Consider the following 23,584-nt stretch of genomic DNA (forward strand, 5'->3'; position numbering starts at 1 on the left):
AAAGTAGTAGAAATTACTTAGAAACAATGAACAGCTACTAGGTACTAATTGCTGTGAGAATTACAATGACGGAGAGTTCCTGCTGTCAAAGAATTAAGAGATCAGTTGATAGCAACACAAGGTTGTCTCTGTTCATTATCATGAAGGTATCAGAAGAGGGAGTGGTTCCTAATTGGTTGGTACGTCCAGGAAGCCAATATGGAAGATATGTCATGTGACTGGGGGGATCCTGAGGTATGAATAGAGTTTCTCTAAATGAGAACTGGGGTATATGGCAGTGGGTGTAAAGGAACATCTTATTTTGAGAAAAGGGCCTGAATAAAGGCAATAAAATGGAAAAAATGGGTAAAATTTCTAATGAATAGCTCAGTTCAGGTACAATGAAAATATAGAGGGATAGGTAGGAAAGGTGAGATGAGACAGATTATCTATGGGCTTAAACGCTAGGCCAAAGCAATGTGTACTGTATTTGACAATGAGGATACAGGGAAGTGTTCGAGCAGAAAAGGGATATATGCTGGTGGGAGTGTAAAATGGTACTACCACTTTGGAGAACGATATGGCGCTTCCTTAAAAAGCTAGAAATAGAAATACCATACGATCCAGCAACCCTACCCCTAGGAATATACCCGAGAGAAATAAGAGCTGTCACACAAATAGACATATGCACACTCATGTTCATTGCAGCACTATTTGCAATAGCAAAAAGATGGAAACAATCTAAATGCCCATCAACAGACAAATGGATAAACAGATTATGGTATACATGCACAATGGAATACTATGCAATGATAAAGAACAATGATGAATCTGTAAAACATCTCACAACATGGATGAATCTGGAGGGTATTATGCTGAGTGAAATAATTCAGTCACAAAAGGACAAATAATGTATGAGATCACTATTACAAGAACTCAGGAAAAGGTTTACACACAGAAAAAAGCATTCTTTGATGGTTACAAGGGTGGGGAAGGATAGGAAGGGGGAATGACTAACTAGATAGTAGACAAGGGTCAGTTCGGTGAAGGGAAGGACAACACACAGGTGAAGTCAGCACAACTGGATGGAAGCAAAAGCTAAGAAGTTTCCTAGACATATCCAAACAGTTTGAAGGGCTAAGTGGCTGGGGCTGGGGTCCAGGGACCACAGTTTCAGGGGACATCTAGGTCCGACTGGCATAACATAGTTTATAAAGAAACTGTTCTACATCCCATTTTGGTGAGTGGCGACTGGGGCCTTAAAAGCTTGCGAGCAGCCATCTAAGATACATCAATTGGTCCCATCCCACTTGAAGCAAAGGAGGCTGAAGAAAACCAAAGACACAAGGAAAATACTAGCCCAGAGGACTAAAGGACCAAATGAACAGATATTCTACCAGCCTGAGACCGGAAGAAGTAGATGCTGCCCAGCTACCACCAATGACAGCCCTGACAGGGAACACAGCAGAGAGTCCTGGACAGCGCAGGAGAAAAATGTAGAACAGAATTCAAATTCACGTAAAAAGACCAGACTTAATGGTCTGACAGGGACTGGAGGAACTCCTGTAACTATGGCCCCCAGATGCTCTGTTAACCCAGAACTGAAACCATTCCAGAAGCCCACTTTTCAGACAAAGGTTACACAGGTCTATAAAACAAAAAACAATACACTTACAGAATGTATTTCTTAGTTTAGTCAGACACACGAAACCAAATGGGCAGCTACTGTCCAAAAGCAGGACAAGAGGACAGGAAGGGACAGGAACTAGACAAATGGACACAGGGAACCCGGGGGGGGGGAAGGGAGAGTAAGCTGTCACACTGTGGGGATTGCAACCAATGTCACAAAACAATATGTGAATACATTTTTGAATGAGAAATTAACTTGAGCTGTAAACTTTTACCTAAAGTACCGTAAAAAAAATAGAGAGACAAAAAAAAGAAAATGGATATAATCAGGGCTTTGCAGAACATGTCAGCTTGCAAAAAGCATTCTGGGCTTGCTAGAATAGAGCCTATTTAAACCCTACCTAGCCACTTGACATAAAATTATGTTTATAATTTTTAACTTTTTATCTTGACATAAATCTATTTATGTTTTTTAAGTTCTTATTTTGACAATTTCATACTTACAGAAAAGACGCAAGAGTAGTACCAAAAATTCCTACATACTCCTCAGCCAAAATCCCCACGTTAACATTTTATTACATTTTAAAAATAATTCTTCCTATAGATATAGATACATAAAAGATGTTTTTCTGAACTGCTTGAGAATAAGTTACAGATATATTGTCCATTTATCCCTAAATACTACTCTAACATGTATTTATTCTCTTACATAACAATACTAAAATGATCAAAATCAGGAAAACTGTATTGATGTAATACTATGATAATTATAATCATAATTGTTATACATCAATACTGCATTTTATGCAAATAACACATGTCTTCTGCATTTGTTTGCTGCCACCTCCTCCGCCCACCGCCCCAGGTATTTTCGTAACCATGCCATGCTAACTTTTTTTTTTTACGGCAACAAGTGGAAGAGGATTGGCATGGTGGCCCTTGTGAGGGCGCTTCATCAGGGGAGGGCATGGCCAGCAAACAAACATAGAAGGTGCACATCATTTGCGTAAAAATGTGGTAATTATAAACCTTATGAAAATTTTGCCAATTGTCCCAATAATAGCCTATGGCAAAAGAAAATCCATAAGTTGTTAAAACTCTTTAGATACCTTTTATCTGCAAAAGTTACTAAGTCTTTTCTGTCTTTCACGACTTTGACTTTTTTTTTTAAGAGTACAGGCCAGTTAAGGTACCGGAAAAAAAACAAACCGGTGCCGTCAAGTCGATTCTGACTCATAGCAACCCTATAGGACAGAGTAGAACTGCCCCATAGGATTTCCAAGGAACAGCTGGTGGGTTGGAACTGCTGACCTTTTGGTTAGTAGCCTGAGCTCTTAACCACCGTGTCACCAGGGCTCCAGTTAAAGTACAGTATCCCTCAGTTTGGGTTTGTCTGATGTTTCCTTGGGATTGAAGTTTTCATTTTGGGCAAAAATACCAGGGAAGTGACGTGTTCTTCTCAGTATATCATATCAGAAGCACACCCTGGTGATTTCTACCTTAACTGGTGATATTAACTTTCATTGCTTGGTAAGGCGGTGTCTGCCAGGTTTCTCTGCTGTAGAGTTACTATTATTTTCTTTATAATAAGAATCTTGTGGTGAGATTCTTAGAGTGTATGCAAATATTCTTCTATTAATCAAACTTTCACTCACTAGTTTTAACATCCGTTGACGATTCTTGCCTGCATCAGTTATTTCTATGAGAGTTGATTATCTAGAACTTTCTCAGCATCTACATTCAAACTATTGAATGTTGCTAAATAGAAGTCATATAACCTGGATGTCTGGTTGTCATCTGTGTTATAATGATTATAATCTTCAAAGGGGCACTCACCCCTTCCTGGCAATCCTACAGTGTCAATGTAGAAATGTTGCTTTCTCAATTTCCGAAAATAAATAATTCATATGTTAAATACTCTTTTCTCAAACCTTTTCCACCCCTCGTCTCCTTTACTCTTAGCCACTGACCTTGCTTTAGGCTTAACTGAGAAAGTAGATGACATTGGATCAGAACATCTTCACCTTCCTACTTCCAAATCTAACAACTTACCTCAACTCAAATCTGTCTTCTCTGTTTTGCCTCCTGTCCCTGCTCTTGTTAAAGACGAAGGTCTCCACTTGTGCTGTGGTTCCAGTATACTTTCGCCTTCTGAAGTATTTTAATTCCTTCATTTTGTTCTCCGTTTCTTCTACATCCCCAGTCTCTGCCTATCTACTGGGTCATTTCCATCAGCATAACCTGCTTTAGTAACTCTCATCCTAAACCTCTTTTCCTTGACCCCTTATTCCACCTCAACTAGAGACCCATTCCTCTACTTATCTCCACAATAAATCTTTTCTAAAGAGTTATACCCAATCCTCCATTTCCCATTCACTCTTCAATCCACTTTTATCTGGGTTGCATCCTCACTGGAGCATTGAAACTGCTCTTGCTAAGGTCACCATCAAGAACCTCCACATTACCAACTCTAACGGATCTTGGATCTCTCAGCATCATTTGACATAAGTGATACTTTCCTCTCTTGCTTGGTTCCTGTAACTCCATACTCTCCTGGTTTCCCTCCTTCCCCTGGCTCTTTCTTCTCAGCTTCTTTTGCTGGCTTCCATGACCTGACCTCTAAGTGTTGGAGTGCCTCAGTGCTCCATCCCGTCTCTTCTCTTTTATCTGCCCTTTCTGTAGGCAATTTCATCTGGTCCTATGGCTTTAAATGCTGATGCTTTCCAAATTTACACCCTTAGCACAGAGCTTCCCTCCTGAGCTCCAGACTTATTCAATTGTTATCTGATCTCTTTATCTGGATATCTGGTAAACATTTCAATTTTAATAGTTCAAATTATAGCTTTTGATCTCTTCCCTCAACCCTGTTTTTCCCCCATAGTTCATCATTTCAGTAAATGGCACCATCATCCAGTTGTTCAAGCCAACAATTTAGAGGCAATCCTGCATATTTTTCCCTTTCTCTTACCATATGTGGCAGCCATGAAAACGCACCTGTCAGATCTCCAAACTGCAGGCAGCATAACGGCCCCAAATGCTGTGCTCTAATATCCACCACCATATTCCAGGCTAGGCTTCCCACTGACAGCTCCCAACTAGTGATGAACATGGCAGGGATATAAGGCAGGCCCACTCCTGGCAGATCTAAGGCTTCTCTGATGTGGGACTTTGCCTTGAAGACTCCCACTGGCTTTGCCGAAACTTTCTTAGAACTGCATCATATCTAAGACTTTTTCTACCCAAATTTCTTTCCTGTTCTGTCCTCCATAGGAGGTGAACCTGCATCCAGTCTGATGGCTCTCCTAGTCCCCTTCTGATCTCTCCCTATTTATTCCTTACAAATGTTTCCTCCAACGTCCCTGCCCCATGGTGCTTACATTCTAGTGCCTGCTGTTGTTAGGTGCTGTCGAGTTGGTTCCAACTCATAGTGACCCTACGTACTACAGAATGAAACACTGCCCTGTCCTGCGCCATGCTTGCAATCATGCTTGAGCCCATCATTGCAGCCACTGTGGCAATCCAGCTCATTGAGGGTCTTTCTCTTTTCTGCTGACCCTCTACTTTATCAGGCATGATGTTCTTCTCCGGGGACTGATCCCTCCTGATAACATTCTAGTGCAGAAGTCAGAAATCTCTTGTACTTCTAATTTTATCTTGCTGTCTGCTTCTCAGAGGATGAAAACTAACACATCCTAGTTGATCTCACAGCAAATTTCACGCCATTTCTATGTCCTAAATAAATCTCTTGCATCGTCCATTCTCTCTATCCCAACAACACTCTAGTAGGAGCTACTGGCATTTCTCCCCTGGATGGTTGCAACAACTGGCTGCTTCCATTTTATGCCTCCCCAATCCATTCTCATCACAGGGCCCAGAGGGATTTTTTTTTTTTTTTTTTTAGTAGTAAATCAATCGTGTCACTTCCCTGCTTAAAGCCTTTCAATGGTTTCCCATTACGCTTAGAGTAAAACGTAAACTCCTACCACTGCCACGAGGTGCTTTAACACCTGGCTCCTGCCTCTCTCTTCAACCTCATCTGATACTACCTTCTCCCTTGTCCCCATGCTCCCCAAGCTTCAGCCACGCCAGTGTCCTTTCTCTTCTTACAACTAGCCAAATCCTTTCCTGCCTTTGGGCCTTTCCACTTGCTCTCCCCTCTTCCTCAAATACTCTTCCCTCATCTCTTCAAATGGTGGGCTTATTTTCATCCTTAGCTTTCAGCTTAAATGTCTCCTCACTGATGAGGTCTTTTCCACCCAAGCTATCATCTATCACATTATTCTGTTTCCTCCCAAGTAATTACCACTATCTGTAACTATTTTGCTTAGTGTCTGTTTCTCCTACTAGAAAGTAGGCAAACTATGGCCCACAGGCCCCCATTTGTTTTTGGGTTCTAAGAATGTTTTTTACATTTGTAAACGTTTAGGGGAAAAAAAATCAAAACAAGAATATTTCATGGCATGTGAAAATTATGTAAAATTTGAATTTCAGTCACTATAAATAAAGTTGGAACACAGCCACACTAACTCATTTATATATTGTCTATGGCTGCTTTCATACTGCAACGGCAGAGTTGAGTATCTGTACACAAAGCCTAAAACATTTACTATAAGTTTCCTTACAGAAAAAGTTTTCCGACTTACATGGAATAAAAGCTCCACAGGGCAGGGACACTGTTTGTCTTGCTCAGTTCTTCACTCCCAATGCCTGGTCCACAGCTGTTGTTGTTAGGTGCTGTTGTGTTGGTTCTGACTCACAGTGAACTTATATGTATAATAGAACAAAACACTGCCCAGTCCTGCGCCATCCTCATGATTGTTGTTATGCTTGTGTCCATTGTTGCAGCCACTGTGTCAATCTATCTCACTGAGGGTCTTCCTCTTTTTTGTTGACCCTCTACTTTATCAAGCATGATGTTCTTCTCCAGGGACTGATTCCTCCTGATAACGTCCAAAGTATGTGAGACAAAGTCTCCCATTCTTGCTTCTAAGGAGCATTCTGGCTGTACTTCTTTCAAGATAGACTTGTTCTTTCTTTTGGCAATCCATGGTATATTCAATATTCTGCACCAACACCACAATGCAAGGGCGTCATTTCTTCTTCTGTCTTCCTTATTCATTGTCCAGATTTCACATTCACATGAGCTGACTGAAAACACTACGGCTGGGTCAGGCACACCTTAGTCCTTAAAGGGACATCTTTGCTTTTTAACACTTTAAAGAGGTCTTTTGCAGCAGATTTGCCCAATGCAATGCGTCATTTGATTTCTTGACTGCTGCTTCCATTGGCGTTGATTGTGGATCCAAGTAAAATGCTCAATAATTACAGGTGAACAAACTGTTCCTCCCTCCTAAGGGTATTAATATCTGAAGGGGTAGTTGGGCTTAACTCTCATTGGTTTATTTACTTCTAAGACCCAATCAGAGGAATCAGGAATCAATTATTATTGACTCTGGGGAAGTACTTTGAAAACAAGACTGTATTTAAAAACCAAAAAACCAAACCTATTGCCATTGGGTCAATTGTGACTCATAGCAATCCTACAGGACAGAGTAGAGCTGCCCCCTAGGGTTTCCAAGAAGCAGCTGGTGGATTCAAACTGCCAACCTTTTGGTTAGCAGTTGAGTTCTTAACCACTGTGCCACCAGGGCTCCAAGACTGTATTTACTCACCTTGAAATACCTAGCACTGTCTGTTGCACTAGTTAGGATGCAGCTGGCAACTGAAAGAACTCTTTTGGGGTTATCGTTAAGAGAAAATTAAATACAACTCTGCACAGTGTCACGTGTACAGCAAGTGTTCAATAAGTGTTAGCTCCGGTCTCTCCATTTTCCATGCTGTAATGGTTGTCAGGGTGGTACAAACGGTTTGTGCTTGACTAAAACCAAACCAAACCCAAGCCCAGTGCCTTTGAGCCTGTTCCGACTCATAGCAACCCTATAGGACAGAGTAGAACTGCCCCATAGAGTTTCCAAGGAGCGCGACTACTAACCTAAAAACTGGCAGTTTGAATCCATTCAGTTGTGCTGTGGAAGAAAGTCCTTGCCATCTGCTTCCATAAAGATTGTTGTTGTTAGGTGTTGTGGAGTCGGTTCTGACTCATAGTGACCCTAGGTACAACAGAACAAAACATTGCCCAGTCCTGCGCTATCCTCACAATCGTTGTACTTGAGCCCATTGTTGCAGCCACTGTGTCAGTCCATGTTGTTGAGGGTGTTCCTCTTTTTTGTAGACCCTCTACCAAGCACGATGTCTTTCTCCAGGGACTGACCCTTCCTGATAACTTGTCCAAAGTATGTGAGACAAAGTCTTGCCATCCTTGCTCCTAAGGAGCATTCTGGCTGTACTTCTTTCAAGACACATTTGTTCATTGTTCTGGCAGTCCCCGGTATAGTCAACATTCTTCGTCAACACTGTAATTCAAAGGCACCGATTCTTCTTCAGTCTTCTTTATTCATTGTCCATCTTTTGCATGCATATGAGGCAATAAAAAATACCATGGCTTGGGGTCAGGTGCACCTTAGTCGTCCAAGGGACGCCTTTCAGCCAAGAAAATCCTATGGAGAAGTTCTACTCTATAACACATGGCGTCGCCACAACTCGAATTTGACTCCACAGCAATGGTTTTGCTTTGGTATAGGGTTGTCCCACAAACTAAATTTAACAAGAATGTTCCATGTGAAAAAGCTTTGTAAATCATAAACACTGTACAAGCAGATTTATCAATATTGCAATATATTAGTATCTCTTGGCGTTGAGCAGCCCCGTTTGAGGGAAGGGCTCTGAACTGGAGAGTGGAGATCTAACTCCTCATAACTCTTGCCACTTATTAATTGACCTTGCTTGGACAATTGGAACTTCTGTGGCCCTTTTCTTTTCTTCTGCAAAGCCAGCCTCTGAACGGACAAGACCATCCCTCAGGGGTACCCCTCTTCTGAGTCCGTCCTTTTCCCCGGGGTACAAAGACACCCCATCTCTTCGTGTCTCACCCCCGCGCCCCCGGCAGGCCCCACAGGCGGCCGACGGGGGCGGGGCCAGCCCAGGGGCGCGGCAGCCTGGGGGCGAGGCCAGGCCGGGCCTCCCTCCCTCCCACCGCCGCCGCCGAGCCGGGCCGCACGGGGGCGCCGCTGGGGCTGCTCTGTTCCACGAGTTGCCGAGCAGCCGAGGAGGCGCTCACTTCCGCGTCGGGGCCGCGGCGTCCGGCGGCCGCGCCGAGGGGTGGGCCGGCCGCAGGTCAGTCGGGGAGGCTGCCCGCCGGGCCCCGCCCGTGCAGAGGGGAGGGCTGCCGGGTGGGCCGCGGGCTCGGGTGGCGGCGGGACGCCCCCAAGGAGAGAGCCTGGGCCGCGCGGTAGCCTTGGCCTCCCGGGCTGCAGGCTCGGGTTCGGCCGATTTGGAGTACCCGGGCCTCGGGGACACCCCGGTGGGGCTTTTCGGTTTTTCAGGACCTCGGGTTTCCACTTGCTTTAGGGGAGGAGTGTGAATCCCTTCAGCAGTGTTTCTCAAAGAGTGGGGCGGGGGCCGGTTAAAAATGCACATTCCCGGATCTCTCCTCAGACGTCCTGAACCAGACTCCCTTACCGTGGCCCGGGAGTCTGCATTGTCAGCAGTTGTCCCTGATGATTCTGATGCAGGTGCTCAGAGAATCGCGCATTGGGGAAACTGCTTCGGAGCACACCATGCCTCCCCACACAGCAGGGAGCTTAAGTGGGTGCATTTGAGGATGAGGCCTGCCTTGAAATACTGATAGACCTCTGCATTAGGAAAGACTGACTTCGGGGCAGGGGTAGTTCTTAAATCTTGGGTTCAGAGTGCTGCTCTGTACCTGTTGCCTCCGAGTCTTCAGGTGGTCAGATGTATAGTGAGTGAAGGGCCCTGGTGGAGTCATGGGGGCGAGGCAGTGGTGAAGGCAGACCATGGAGGTGTAGCAGGAGAACTTGGGTTGGGCCTGGTGATCTGGATTGGGCTTGTTCCACCACTTACTAGCAGGACAGCTATAATATTGACCCTGTGCACATCACTGTTTTTTCCTCTCCCGGTGTCTCATCTGTCAGGGGGGACAGTAATTTCTATCTGATAGAGCTTTTGTGTGAATTAGAGTCTGTCAGGTGTCTCCTACAGTGGCTGGCACATAGTGAACATTCAGAAAATGGAAATTTACTAAGAGTGACACAGGCCCAGCCTTCCTGGGGCTTAGAGACCCAAAGACTAGGGATTAAACAAGTAGAATAAAATGTAGATCCAGGGACAAAGTATGTTTAGAGAACTGTGCAAGGATTCTAAATGGGGTGGGGGAGCGGAGGAAGTGTGCAAGAAGGGAGGTTTGCCCAGGTTCTGGAAGAACAGATAGAATTCCAGGGAGCTGGTATCTGGGCACAATGAACCATCCCATCTCATTCCTCAGAAGAAGTTCTCTCACATGGATCATTGGGATGCTGCTCCTAGGACTTTAGACAGAGTGAGAAGTCACATTGACAAGTGGCTTTTTGAGGTCTGGAACTCAAACCATAATGTTTTCTGTCTGCTGTCCATGTTCGACAGACAAGCTCATCCTTAGACTCTGATAATCTCCCTGTACTGTTTTATTGGAGTCCATCTATGGAAGGATCTTACTTGATCACTGAGACAAAAGTGAATGTTACTTATAGAGGAAAAGACCATAGCTGTATCTGAGCCTCTTGGTGGCCATTTTAAACTTGCTGTGAAATATGCAGATACTGCAGATCTCAGTTTCAGGGGTACCGTTTTCATCACAGTGTTGTTTCAGGTCCCATAGACATGTCCCAGTCACCCACAGTCATCTCTCTCCGGAATGGATTAAGAGATCAAACCCTTAAACTTCCCCAAAGCTTCAGCCATTTTAGAGTGAAGAAGCTCGATGATTTAAACATGTTCTTTCTTATTCTTCTAGACCAGTCTGGCTACTGGTATACAGAAAATTCTTATCTCAGTTGATAAATATATCTTCCTATGGAAACCCAGAAACCCTGGTGCCATAGTGGTTAAGAGTTCGGTAGCTAACCAAAAGGTCGACAGTTTGAATCCACCAGGCGCTCCTTGGAAACTCTATGGGGCAGTTGTACTCTGTCCTATAGGGTGGTTACTTGGAATTGAGGGCGGCGGGTTTGTTTGGTTTTAATTTCCTAACTAAGAATTACAATTACCGTTTGTTATGGATTGAATTGTGTCCTCCAAAAATATGTTGTACATATAACATAAGTCCTAACCTCTATGCCTGTGGTCCTAATCCCATTTGGGAATGAGTTTTCTGTTATGTTAATGAGGCAGGATTAGTGTAGGGTGTGTCTTGAGTCTATCTCTTACATGAGATCAAAGGAGCAGGTTAGGCAAGCAGAGATGAGGGAAAGAATGACGCCAAGCCACATGGAGATCTCCAAGGAACTGGGAAACAGAGCCTGAAAAGACAAGGACCTTCCCTCGGAGGGAAGATCCTCTGACAGAGAGAGAGAAAGCCTTCCCTTAGAGCTGGTGCCCTGAATATGGACTTCTAGCCTCCTGAACTGTGAGTAAATAAACTTCTGTTTGTTAAAACCACCTACTTGTGGCGTTTCTTTTATTAGCAAGCACTAGATAAGTAAGTTAATCATGTCTGTTGTTTTGTTTTCTTAAATCTTCAGAACCAATATCAAGCCCTTTGTCTTAGTCATCTAGTGCTGCTGTAACAGAAATACCACAAGTGGATGGCTTTAACAAAGAGAAGTTTATTCTCTCACGGCCCAGTAGGCTAGTAGTCCGAATTTAGGGTGCCAGCTCCAGGGTAAGGCTTTCTCTTTCTGTCGGCTCTGAAAGTAGGTCCTTGTGATGCATCAGTCTTCACTTGGTCTGGGAGCATCTCAGCGCAGGAACCTCAGGTCCAAAGGATGCACTCTGCTCCTGGTGCTGCTTTCTTGGTGGTATTAGGTACCCCTGTTTCTCTGCTTACATCTCTCTTTTATGTATCAAAAGAGATTGCTTAAGACACTACCTAATCTTGTAGATCTCATCAATATAATTGCTGCTAATCTATTTTATTACATCACAGTGATAAGATTTACAGCATATAGGAAAATCACATAAAATGGTGGATGGTCACACAATACTGAGAATCATGGCCCAGCCAAGTTGATATTTTTGGGGGACACAATTCAATCCATGACACCCCTCAGTTTACACTTTATTTCGTGATAAATAATATTTATCATTTACTGAGTACTTACTCTGAGCCAGACGCTGTTCTGAATGCTTTTCATATATCAATTATTCCTCAGACAGCCCTTTGAGGTAGGTGCCATTACTGCCTCCATTTTATAGATGTGGAAATGGAGGTGCAAGAAGATAAATAATTTGCTCCAGGTCCCAGAGCTAGTAAGTGGTAGAGCCTGGCAGCCTGATTCCAGGTTACATGCTTACCTCCCCTGCAGTCTAGACAGTCCCCCCAGACTTCTTACAGTTGAAAAGATACTTGAATACCAAAGCTCATAAGCTACCCTGCCTTTGCTGAATATGTGACAGACCATCTTCACATGCACCATCTTGTTTAATTCTTTAAACGATTCTTTCATTAGCTATGATTTGGTTGCTAATGTTTATTTTTACAAATCCTCTGAGCTGCAGTTTTCCAGCTGCTCAGCATGCCTCCAGCTTGTCATTTTGTATAAAACACTTCAATATTGCCAGTACTGAGGAATTTATTTGAAATCACATTAAGATATATTTATTTTATAATTTGTTTAGTGCATTGTTTCAAATGTCAGTTGTGATTGTCTTTTGTTTTCATACAGGGGGATTCCCGGGACTGCCATTGTTTTGCCGTTCCTGAAAGCTACTGGGGGAGTCGTGGGAGCGATGGAAGGCCACAAGGCAGAAGAGGAGGTGTTAGATATTCTTCGACTGAATGTAGGAGGCTGTATTTACACAGCCAGGCGGGAGTCCTTGTGCCGCTTTAAGGACTCAATGCTGGCGTCCATGTTCAGTGGTCGTTTTTCTCTAAAAACGGATGAATCAGGTAAGTGTATAATGTCTGTAAGAATGATCATGAATATTCATTAAAAAAAAGACTCTAATTTAAATTCCCTTTGATTTTCTGAACCCAGAACCCTAGGACTGTTTGGAGATTCATTAAGTACACGTAGAAGTTAAATCCCAGTTTCTAAAACCTGTGATGCTATTACTGAAAGTTGACAAAGAAGTGAGATTGCCCTGGAGGCCTACCATGACCTAATTATGGGGATTAATGATATTTTGAAAGTCATTACATTCTGGCAACGCCATAGGTAAAGGCATTGAGGCTGATCAAGTACATTGGCTTCTCTTTGTGTTCTTCAAGTTAAAAAATGTATTTCTATGGAGAAACAAAAGAGCCCTGGTGGCACAGTGGTTAAGCGCTCGGCTACTAACCAAAGGGTCAGTAGTTTGAACCCACCAGCTGCTCTGAAGGAATAAGATGTGGCAGTCTGCTTCCTTAAAGATTACAGCCTTGGAAACCTTACGGGGCAGTTCTGCTCCGTCCCATGGAATCACTATGAGTCGGAAGCGATTTGACGGCAATAGTTACGCAGAGATAGCTACCCTGATAGCTGACAAGGCAGTTATTTTCAGTGTAGACTAGGGAGTTAACTTGCTTTCTGATCTAGCTACCTAGTTTTGTTGTGTGTGCTGACGTTTATATCAGTGCAATGATACCCTCAGTCATCTGGTGGCAGAAGACTGCAAATTGGTGTTTCTGAAAGAAATCTTAAAACACAGGACTAGGGCCTTTGAGTACTACTGAGCGTACTACTGGTCCTAAAGAAACTTCATCAACAAAAATGAGGCTTTTTTGTGCTATCTTAGTAATTCCGGGTTCACAGACCCCCACTCTTAGTTCTGTGTCAGAGGAAAAGGATTGAGGAGTCTTAAGCATGAGGGGCTGCTCTAATGTTAGTAGACTGGGATTTTAAGAGATTGCTTTGCCAGGCGAAGAGTAGTTCAAAGAATGTAAAAATCACCATTGACTGGTGCCCAAGCTTTGATGTCCAACTGGACAGAAAAGTTGCTTGTGAAAAGATGGTGAATAGGGATTGAGCTTTCTTCTCTGCCCCTCAATACTACTGTTTCACCTTTTTAATCCCTTCTTTTCTAAGCTGATCAAAGGAGGAAAGGAATTATTAAGTAACCCTGTACAGAAGTATGTGCTTTAGTTTTGCTAAATTGTCTAAGAAAAGTCTTTTATCATAAAGCAATGCCAGCACAGCATCCTTTTTTTAAAAATTAGGTTCTAACAGTACAAACAAAATTGGCTAACCTAACAATTCCAAACACATGGCATGCCTGGAGCTAGGAAGACCTGGTTTGTAGTGTCACTAACACACAGACCCTGACAGGGATGAGCACCTCGCATGCCCTCTCTAATGAGGAATTGCATACGCCTTTCTTGGCCCAGCTGGGCAGAGGTTAAGGCAAGCTTCCATTTCTACCAGCAGTCTGAGGTCTCCTTGGCTTTTGTGGTGGCCACAGTAAGGAGTCCTGGTGGCGTGGTGCTCAAGTACTCGGCTGCTAACCGAAAGGTTGATGGTTTGAACCCAGCAGCTGCTCTGTGGCAGTCTTCTTTCATAAAGATTTACAGCCTTGGAAATGGTATGGGGCAGTTCTACTCTATCCTGTAGGGTCGCTATGGGTTGGAATCGACTTGACAGCAATGGGTTTTTTTTTTTTTTGGGGACAGTATTGCATCTAAAGTTCCAAATGAGCCCCAGAATGCGTTTTTCTATATGGTAGGTAAGAATACAAAGGGCTATCACCAGCCCATACAGTCTCTGTGCAATTAGAAAAAGTCACTCCTCCATTCAGGAAGATATAGCTTCATGGCAGGATGCATGGCTTGATGAGCTCTGCTCACCCCCATGGCCTGGCACCATTGTGCAGAACGCACCCACACAACCAAACATGGAGACCTTGGTGACATATGCCTGCATTCAGATTTACAGTGTTACAGAGATACAGCTGACATTCCCAAACAGCCCATTCATAAGTTAAATTTTAGAATATCACCTATTTGTAGGTTGAGAATTTCTAGTACATCATATCTGCTGCTCCAGTAAAGAATCAAAAGTCTAGCTCAGTTTGAATGACTAAACCTATGTGAACACTGTGAGAAGGAAAACTTTCTAATCCCCAACGTTCTCAGACTGATTTTGTTGGACTTATTGAAATCTTATCGTTAGTCATAATGCTTATATGCAACCATTTCTGAACTGAATGTTTTCTAGGGGCTTGTGTTATTGACCGTGATGGACATCTATTTAAATACCTTCTGGATTATCTTCACGGAGAAGTTCAGATTCCCAGCGATGAGCAAACCCGCGCTGCCCTGCAGGAAGAAGCTGATTACTTTGGCATCCCTTATCCATACAGCCTCTCTGACCACTTGGCCAATGAAATGGAGACATATTCTTTAAGGTCAAATATAGAACTTAAAAAGGTCTTGGCATTTTCTTAAGTTTTAAAATATATGTATCAGTTATGCATAAAGCAATGTGTATTGTTTTGCCTAGTCTGTGTTGTCACATAAACCAAACAGGAAAGTCTTACTTGTTATAATTTTTGTAGACACATTTCTTAATTACAGTTACTCAGTTTTACTAGGCCAAAATTCCATTCTAGTAAAAGTGTATTACATTGATGTTCGAAGGTTTACTGAGTTTCTATTTCTTGTTGAAAATTAAGCATTTTTGATGGCTTTTTAAAAATACAACTGTTCTGCTCCTGAAGTTCTTTTTAAATTAAGAGAAATACTGTAGAATGTGAGGATAGAGTGGTATTATTTTGTTTACTAAAATGACATTTTTTAGGAGAATGGTCATGATGAATAAAATAATTGCATAAAATCTCTTACCCGATTTACTGAGTGTAACAGTTTGTTACTACATTAAAACATTTGATAGATTACTGTATTTCACTTTGAGGTCAGTCATTAAAGATGTGCGTATTTTAATCACATTTCACAGATCTTTACATGACTTGAAAAGCTTTATTTGTCTTTTTAAAGAAGTGTTTATTTTGCTATTAATACGTACCTTTGGGCATCTAAGAAAAATATTTTTCCCGTATAATTGGTAATAGTGAAAACTGATCTGATCCAATTTGAATTACATTGAATTGGATGTCATAGGAGAACCAGCTGACAGTATGGGTACTAGGAGTGCAGCATGAAGAGGAAGTTGGTTTGGTTCAAGTTCCCATTAAGTAAATTGTATGCTTATATGTGTTCTGCTACTGCAGTTATTTATAAATTGAGTTATTAAACGACAGTTTTCCAGCACGGTTTGCCATGTCTATAAAATGGAGCTGAGGAAGCCTGACTGAAAGGCTGAGGCAGGTTAGCATTCATCTCTTGAAGTCCTAACTCGTTAAGCCTCTTATCCCTGGCTTGTATTAAAAAAGGGATGTAGCATGCATTCATTCTGGTCCGTTAACACACATTTATTTCAAATATTTGTTGTGTACGTAGCACTGTACAAGGGACTGTATGGGACACAAAGAGATAGAACATGTGATCCTTGCCCTTGAACAGTTGATAATATAATTGTGCAAATAAAGTTAAAAACCTATGCAGGAACTTCAGGATTGTTTATAGAGAAATTAATAGCTATAAATGATTACATTAAAAAAGAAGACAGATTCCAAATTAATAATAAGCAAGTGTTATACCTTTGAAAACAAGAGAAAGAAGAATAAAGTAATCACAAAGAGGACAAAAAGAACATATACTATATGATTTCCTTTATATAAAATTCTAGTAAATGGAAACTAATATGTAACAACAAAAATTAGATCGACTGCCACTCGGGTGTGGTGGGGGTATGTATCAAAGAAGCTGGGGAAGGGCTGAATGAGGGTGTACAAAATGGAACAGGAAAACTGTTGATGATGATGAATATGTTAATTATGGTGATTGTATTGATGATTACATGAGTGAATATATACATCAACACATATCAAATTGTACACATTTTAATCACGTGCAGTTTATTATAATCCAATTATACCTCAATAAATCTGTTTTAGAAAAAACAAAATAAAACAAAAAACCTATGCAGGAGTTAGACCACAATATATGATGAAAATGTAAGACGTGTTAAGACCCTGTTTTCATTCACCGAGTCAGTAAATATTGAGCACTTCCTTTGTATCAGGTGCTTACCAGGCACTGGGCATACATCAGTGAATGAAATAGAAGTGCTTGTCCTCACAGGGCAATGTCATTTCTCCCAGGGAAGGCCTGTGCCACTGCACTGGGGGAAGCCCTCCTCCTGTGTCCATTAGCACCTCGTAGTTTAGTCACACCTGGGAGCACTTACTATACTGTGTGGTGATGGCTTACTTAATGTTTGTCTTTAGCTTTTTTAGCTATAAGCTATAAGCTCTAGGGGCACAGAGGTTCTGTGGCTTACTCACCATATCCCCAGGACCTTATGTGTCCCCTGTGTAGTTGGCATATACCCATAACCATAACCAAGTAGGTACTTAATGTTCAAGTGAATGAGTGAATAGGTGAATAAATGCCAAAGGAATTCAGACAGTTGATACTGAGTTCATATATTGCCATCTTTCAGTGTAAAAGAACAAGTTCATCTTGTTAATCCATAATTAGAATGTGGAGTTAAAAATAGGCATCAACCACAGGGCTAGTCAGTAGAAGGTGAAAGGAAGACTGAGTCAAATGGGAAAATTTAGAGTAAATATGGGGAAGGAAAAAGGTTTAACTTTCAGTTATTAAATAAACATTATAAAATTAAAAATGATGTTGGCAGTGAGGCCAAAGGAGGAGGAAGTAAAGTGGGATTTCCATGTGGAAAAGGAGTCCAGATGAAAAGGTGTTAGGGTTTTGTGATTTTTCTCTCCATAAATCTAACAAATGCATGTTGAGCTTTTAAAGGCATAAATAGTAGGCTGAATTTCATAATCTTTTTGTTTCTCTTACGACCGACTGAAATTGAAGTTTTACATGAAAGTAATAGAGCAAATTCTTTTTCACTTTAGAATTAAATTCAAATTTTATGTATTTTTTTGCTCCAGGCTTTAACAGATTTCTGTGATTCGTATGGCTTAGTTTGCAATAAACCAACAGTTTGGGTTCTACACTACCTTAACACATCTGGTGCAAGCTGTGAGAGCAGAGTTATTGGTGTGTATGCCACAAAAACTGACGGAACAGATGCTATTGATAAACAGCTGGGAGGAAGAATTCACAGTAAAAGCATTTTTAAAAGGTATGTCCACATTTAAATATGAAAAAGAACTAAGTAAAGTCTTGGTCTTGTCCAAGAGGTGTTGCTGAATGGAATGTGCACTTGACTAGAAAAGACCACCACCACCTCTCAGCAGACAGAGTGAGCCCCAGTAGCTAGGAAGACAGGCCTGCTTCATGAGGAGATTTTAATTAAGACAGTTTCACGGCCATCTATATGGCCTGGTATGGTGGATATCAATTGGGTTTGTGCATCAGAATCCCCTGAGAGGCTTTTAAAAAGAAAGAAGGAAAAGAAAAGCCACATGCCTGGTGTCTCTCTTAGACCACAGGCCAGGGACAGAAGAACTGGCCCAAAAGTCAGCAGGCCAGCTTCATCTTCTATGAATGATGAAGGACTTCCTCTGTCCCTTCCAGCTTTCAAATTCTCTGACTTTGTATGTTAAATTCTCAAGGGGCAGTCTCTCAACGTTTTTCCTGTAATCTTATTTACCCTGGTCAATTCACTTAACAAACATTTTTTTTTTAATTGTCTGGGAGATTGGATTGGATCACATATTAAGGCTAATGTATGGCTGTATAATCTTGCTTCTTAGATGATTAAATACATGATTAGTTTCTGAATTCTTTATAGGCAAGGAGTCTTCTATATAAGGTATATAAGTTCCTGGCATAGTGCTAGGAAAGTTTTAGTCAAAGTTGAATCTTTTCTAACTTTACCAGAGTTAGGTGATTTTTAAAAAACTTGAGTTTCAAGATGTGTTGATTCTTCACACAGTCTGCATTGTGGAATTAAGATATTTTACCACCGTAAAAAGACATCAAATGTAGGTTTGTGTATGAGTGTGCGTGTGTGTATATACACATACATATATACATATATACACGTGTGTGTGTATATATATACACACACATATGTATACATACATACACATATATATGGAGACCCTCATGGCGTAGTGGTTAAGAATTTGGCTGCTAACCAAAAGGTCGGCAGTTTGAATCTCTTTGGAAACTCTATGGGGGCAGTTCTAATCTGTCCTATAGGGCCGCTATGAGTTGGAATCAACTTGATGGCACTGGGTTATATATATATATATATGCTTAAGGGTCACAGAAAAACAACTATCCAATGCCTGTGTATTTTTTTCTTAATTAAAAAGCACTTATTGAGTGTCTATTAGCTGTATATATATACACACACACACAAACTCATACCCAGGTAGTATATTTTCATTATTGTTTTGCAATATTTCTAGAGAGGCGGGAAATAATGTTCAGTACATCTGGAGCTATTATTCAGTAGCAGAATTGAAGAAAATGATGGATGCCTTTGATGCCTGGGAAGGAAAAGGTACCATGCGGTTTTTTTATTTTATGGGAAAAGGTAGACTTTTTCTTTATAAGACCAAATAAGGTCAAATACTGTATTTGTTTTTTTGAAAAAAGTATTTTTTTGTGTGTTTGGGTCAAGATATTTGTGACCTCGTGGTAACACTCAGGCAGTTTTACTTTCAAATCGATAAACCCCATGAGTTGCTAGATATTAATAGTTTATAATTCAACAACCCAAAATAAGCTTCCGTTATTTATATTTATTTAGTTCAATTAAACAAGAGTTTAATTAAGTTAAACGTAACACCTAGTGCGTACCTAGTATTGTCCTAGGCAGTATACTTCTAAATTAAGTATAAAATGTATCCTCAAGAAAGGAGAGAGAAAATGAAAATATGCTGGGGAAGACATCTAAAAAGCCTTTATAAAACAATTAAAATAGCTAATAGATATCCACGTTGAAAACTGATCTTTTTCCAAGCTGTTTTTGTCAGAGGTTGATAATAATAACGTCCTTTAATATCCAGTGTGATAGTTTACATTCAGTATCTCTCTCTTTTTTTTTTTTTTCCTAAAACAATCCTGTAAGTTATTTACCAATCCCATTTTATAGATGGGAAAATTGAGTCTCAGAGAGGCATCGTCACTTGCTTAGGGATCACAGGAGCAAGTGTTCTACACCTAAGTTTTTTTTTTCTTAATTAACAAGCTCGTATGGAGTGTCTATTAGTTGGAAAGCTCTATAAGTCTTAAAATTGGGCCCAGAGAAAAATAAGACACATCCCAGTTCTCAAAGGATTTTAAAAGCTTGTAGAGACAAACATTGCAAGTCACATCAGAGTGAATAAAAGGAGAAGAGAAGAGCTCAGAGGAAAGAGCCTTTTATAAACTCCACATCAGCTCGTCCTCCTGCAGGGGGGGTGCTAGCACCAGCTCTTCTTCCTTTCCTCAACTTTGCTCCCCTGACTTTTCCTCCTTTTTCCTTTCTTATCATAGCCCTCAAGCAGGCAGGAAGAAGTATAATAATGAAAGAAGTATTAATCTCTTTAAGTTTATTATTTCAGATTTAATTAGACAAAACCTCATGGTGTTCTGTGTCTCTTTTTTGTGCCTCTAGATGGCAGGATGCCCAGGAGCCCTTGGGAGGGCTCAGGCTTGGCTTCTTCCTCCACTGATTTAGGAAGCTGAAGGAGAGAGCTGGGATCGCTGGCTTACAAAACATGCAACTGATTTTTAACTTTTTAGAAAGCATGTAATGGAGCATCATTGTTATTTAACAAGGTTCTGGCAGGTCTGTGGAAAGCCACAAGACAAGAAACAGAAGTAAAAGAAAGAACTATTGGAAGGGAGAAGACAGAGTCATTGTTATTTGAGGACAATATGTCTTTTTAGAAAATCCAAGAAGGATCAACTAAAAATATTTTAAATGATGAGTTTAGCAGACTAGCTGGGTACACTATAAGTATACAAAGATCAGTAGCCTACATATGGTAAATCAGTTAGAAATTATAGGTGAAAATCCCATTTCATGATAACAAACAAAAAAAATAACAGAATAACTAGGGCTGCCCACTAAGAAATGTTTGGGTCTTTTTTAAAGAAAACTGCAAAATGTACCTATCTGTTCATCCATCCATCCTCCCTTCCATGCATGCATCCGTCCCTCTTTCTATCTGTAAGAAAGAAGCATGAAGACAATGGTGAGACATATTATGGTCCTCAGTAGGGAATCTGAATATTATAAAGATGTCAGCTCTTCTCAGATTAAATTATCGATTTCCTACATAGTCCCTATCAAATCTCAATGGAACTCTTTGAGGATCTTGAGGAAACGATTCTAAAATTCCTCTGGAAGAATAAACAGATAAAAAGGCCAAGAACATTTTGGGAAATAGAAATAATTAGAGGCATGAGTCTAGCTCTATTTGATAGTAAAACATCCTATATGTCTATAATAATAAAAACCATGTATTACTGGTACAATAATAGATACAGAGATCAAGAGTAGGCCCAAATAAAATTATAAGAATAAAAATATCATGCAGTAAAGTATTAAATATCAGTGTAAAGGGGGTAGGACGTTTAATAAGTAATTGAGAAATATGCTGACTACATGGCAGGAAAAACAGAATGTTAACTTCACACCATTTATCAAAATAATTCCATGTGGATTTATGGATGAAAAAAGGAGCTAAGAAGCTGAAAGGAAATTTATGCAAATAATTGATTTCTTTATAGGGAAAGAAATTATAAAGCCCAAAATAAATGACCAAACAAAAAACTCACTACCCTCGAGTCGATTCAGATTGATAAATTTGATTACATAATATTTAAACTATCTAGAACTTTTAACCCCCGTGTGTCTGTCAGTTTGTCATACTGTGGGGGCTTGTGTGTTGCTGTGATGCTGGAAGCTATACCACCAGTATTCAAATACCAGCAGTGTCACCCATGGTGGACAGGTTTCAGCTGAGCTTCTAGACTAAGACAGACTAGGAAGAAGGACCTGGCAGTCTACTTCTGAAAAGAATTAGCCAGTGAAATCCTTACGAATAGCAGTGGAACACTCTCTGATATAGTGCCGGAAGATGAGCCCCTCAGGTTGGAAGGCACTCAGAATGTGACTGGGAAGAGCAGCCTCCTCCAAGTAGAGTCCACCTTAATGACATGGATGGAGTCAAGCTTTTGGGACCTGCGTTCGCTGATGTGGCATGACTCAAAATGAGAAGAAGCAGCTGTAAACATCCATTAATAATTGGAACCTGGAATGTATGAAGTGTGAATCTAGGAAAATTGGAAATGGTCAAAAATGAAATGGAACGCGTAAACATTGATGTCCTAGGCATTAAAAAAAAAAAAAAACTGAAATTGACTGGTATTGGTCATTCTGAATCAGACAATCATATGGTCTACTATGCCAGGAATGACAACTTGAAGAGGAATGGTGTTGGGTTCATTGTCAAAAAGAACATTTCAAAATATATCCTGGTATCCTGAAGTACCGTGCTGTCAGTGATAGGTTAGTATCCATATGCCTTCAAGGCAGATGAGTTAATACCACTATTACTGAAATTTACGCGCCAACCACTAAGGCCAAAGATGAAGAAATTGAAGATTTTTGTTAACTTCTGCAGTCTGAAATTGATCGAACATGCAATCAGGATACATTGATAATTACTAGTGATAGGAATGTGAAAGCTGAAAACAAGAAGGACCTGTAGCTGAAAAATATGGCCTCGATGATAGAAACGATGCCAGAGATCACATGATTGAATTTTGCAAGAGCAACGACTTCTTCACTGCAGATAACTTTTTTCACCAACATAAACGGTGACTATACACATGGACCTTGCCAGATGGGATACACAGGAATCAAATCGACTACATCATGAAAAGAAATGATGGAAAAGCTGAATATCATCAGTCAGAACAAGGCCAGGGGCCGACATTGGATCAGACCATCAATTACTCATATGCAAGTTCGAGTTGAAACTGAAGAAAATTAGAACAAGTCTAAGAGAGCCAAAGTACAACCTTGAGTATATTCCAATCTGAATTTAGAGACCATCTGAAGAATAGATTTGACGTATTGAACACTTATGACCTAAGATGAGAGGAGTTGTGGAAGGACATCAAGGACATCATACATGAAGAAAGCAAGAGATCATTAAAAAGACAGGAGAGAAAGAAAAGACCTAAATGGATGTCAGAAAAGACTCTGAAACTTGCTCTTGAATGTCAGGTAGCAAAAAGAAGAAATGATGAAGTCAAAGAGCTGAACAGAAGATTTCAAAGAGCTGCTCGAAAAGACAAAGTATTGTGATGACATGTACAAAGACCTGGAGATAGAAAACCAAAGGGGAAGAACACACTTGGCATTTCTCAAGCTGAAAGAACCGAAGGAAAAATTCAAGCCTTGAGTTGCAGTACTGAAGGGTTCTACAGGGAAAGTATTACACAAGGCAGGACGCATCAAAAGAAGATGGAAGAAATACACAGAGTCACCGTACTAAAAAGAATTGATCTACACTCAGCCATTTCAGGAGGTAACATATGATCAGGAACTGATGGTACTAAGGGAGGAAGTCCAAACTGCACTGAAGGCGTTGGCAAAAAGCAAGGCTCCGGGAATTGACAGAATACCAATTGAGATGTTTCAACAGATGGGTCAGCACTGGAAGTGCTCACTTGTCTATGCCAAGAAATTTGGAAGACAGCTCCCTGGCAAACCGATTGGAAGAGATCGATATTTATGCCTAGTCCCAAGAAAGGTGATCCAACTGAATGAAATTATCGAACAATATCATTACTATCACATGCAAGCAAAATTTTGCCCTCTGCCGCCTAGCCTTGCCTGCTCTCCTTGCTGGGGCTTTTGTTTGTTCTGGATCCTGCAGCTGGCTCCTATTTGTCTGA

At 40.9% G+C, this 23,584-nt stretch overlaps 1 protein-coding gene across 3 annotated transcripts in view; it reads left to right on the forward strand.

Annotated features, from left to right (window-relative positions):
- The first annotated feature begins 8,769 nt into the window (after nucleotides 1-8,769).
- KCTD18 (potassium channel tetramerization domain containing 18) overlaps nucleotides 8,770-23,584 on the forward strand; it is a 30,196-nt gene continuing 15,381 nt past the window's right edge. The window contains exons 1-5 of one of the 3 annotated variants that reach the window (XM_003405944.4): nucleotides 8,770-8,841; nucleotides 12,387-12,610; nucleotides 14,853-15,064; nucleotides 17,662-17,855; nucleotides 19,093-19,187. In XM_003405944.4, the coding sequence (XP_003405992.1) occupies nucleotides 12,451-12,610; nucleotides 14,853-15,064; nucleotides 17,662-17,855; nucleotides 19,093-19,187 (661 nt within the window). In that variant the 5' untranslated portion in view covers nucleotides 8,770-8,841; nucleotides 12,387-12,450. Of the gene's footprint in view, nucleotides 8,842-8,938; nucleotides 11,129-12,386; nucleotides 12,611-14,852; nucleotides 15,065-17,661; nucleotides 17,856-19,092; nucleotides 19,188-23,584 lie in introns of those variants that run through there. The other 2 variants (XM_064286848.1, XM_023542546.2) reach the window with 2 other exon arrangements.

This window comes from Loxodonta africana, chromosome 6 (assembly GCF_030014295.1).
Source record: "Loxodonta africana isolate mLoxAfr1 chromosome 6, mLoxAfr1.hap2, whole genome shotgun sequence".
Classification (NCBI taxonomy): domain Eukaryota; kingdom Metazoa; phylum Chordata; class Mammalia; order Proboscidea; family Elephantidae; genus Loxodonta; species Loxodonta africana.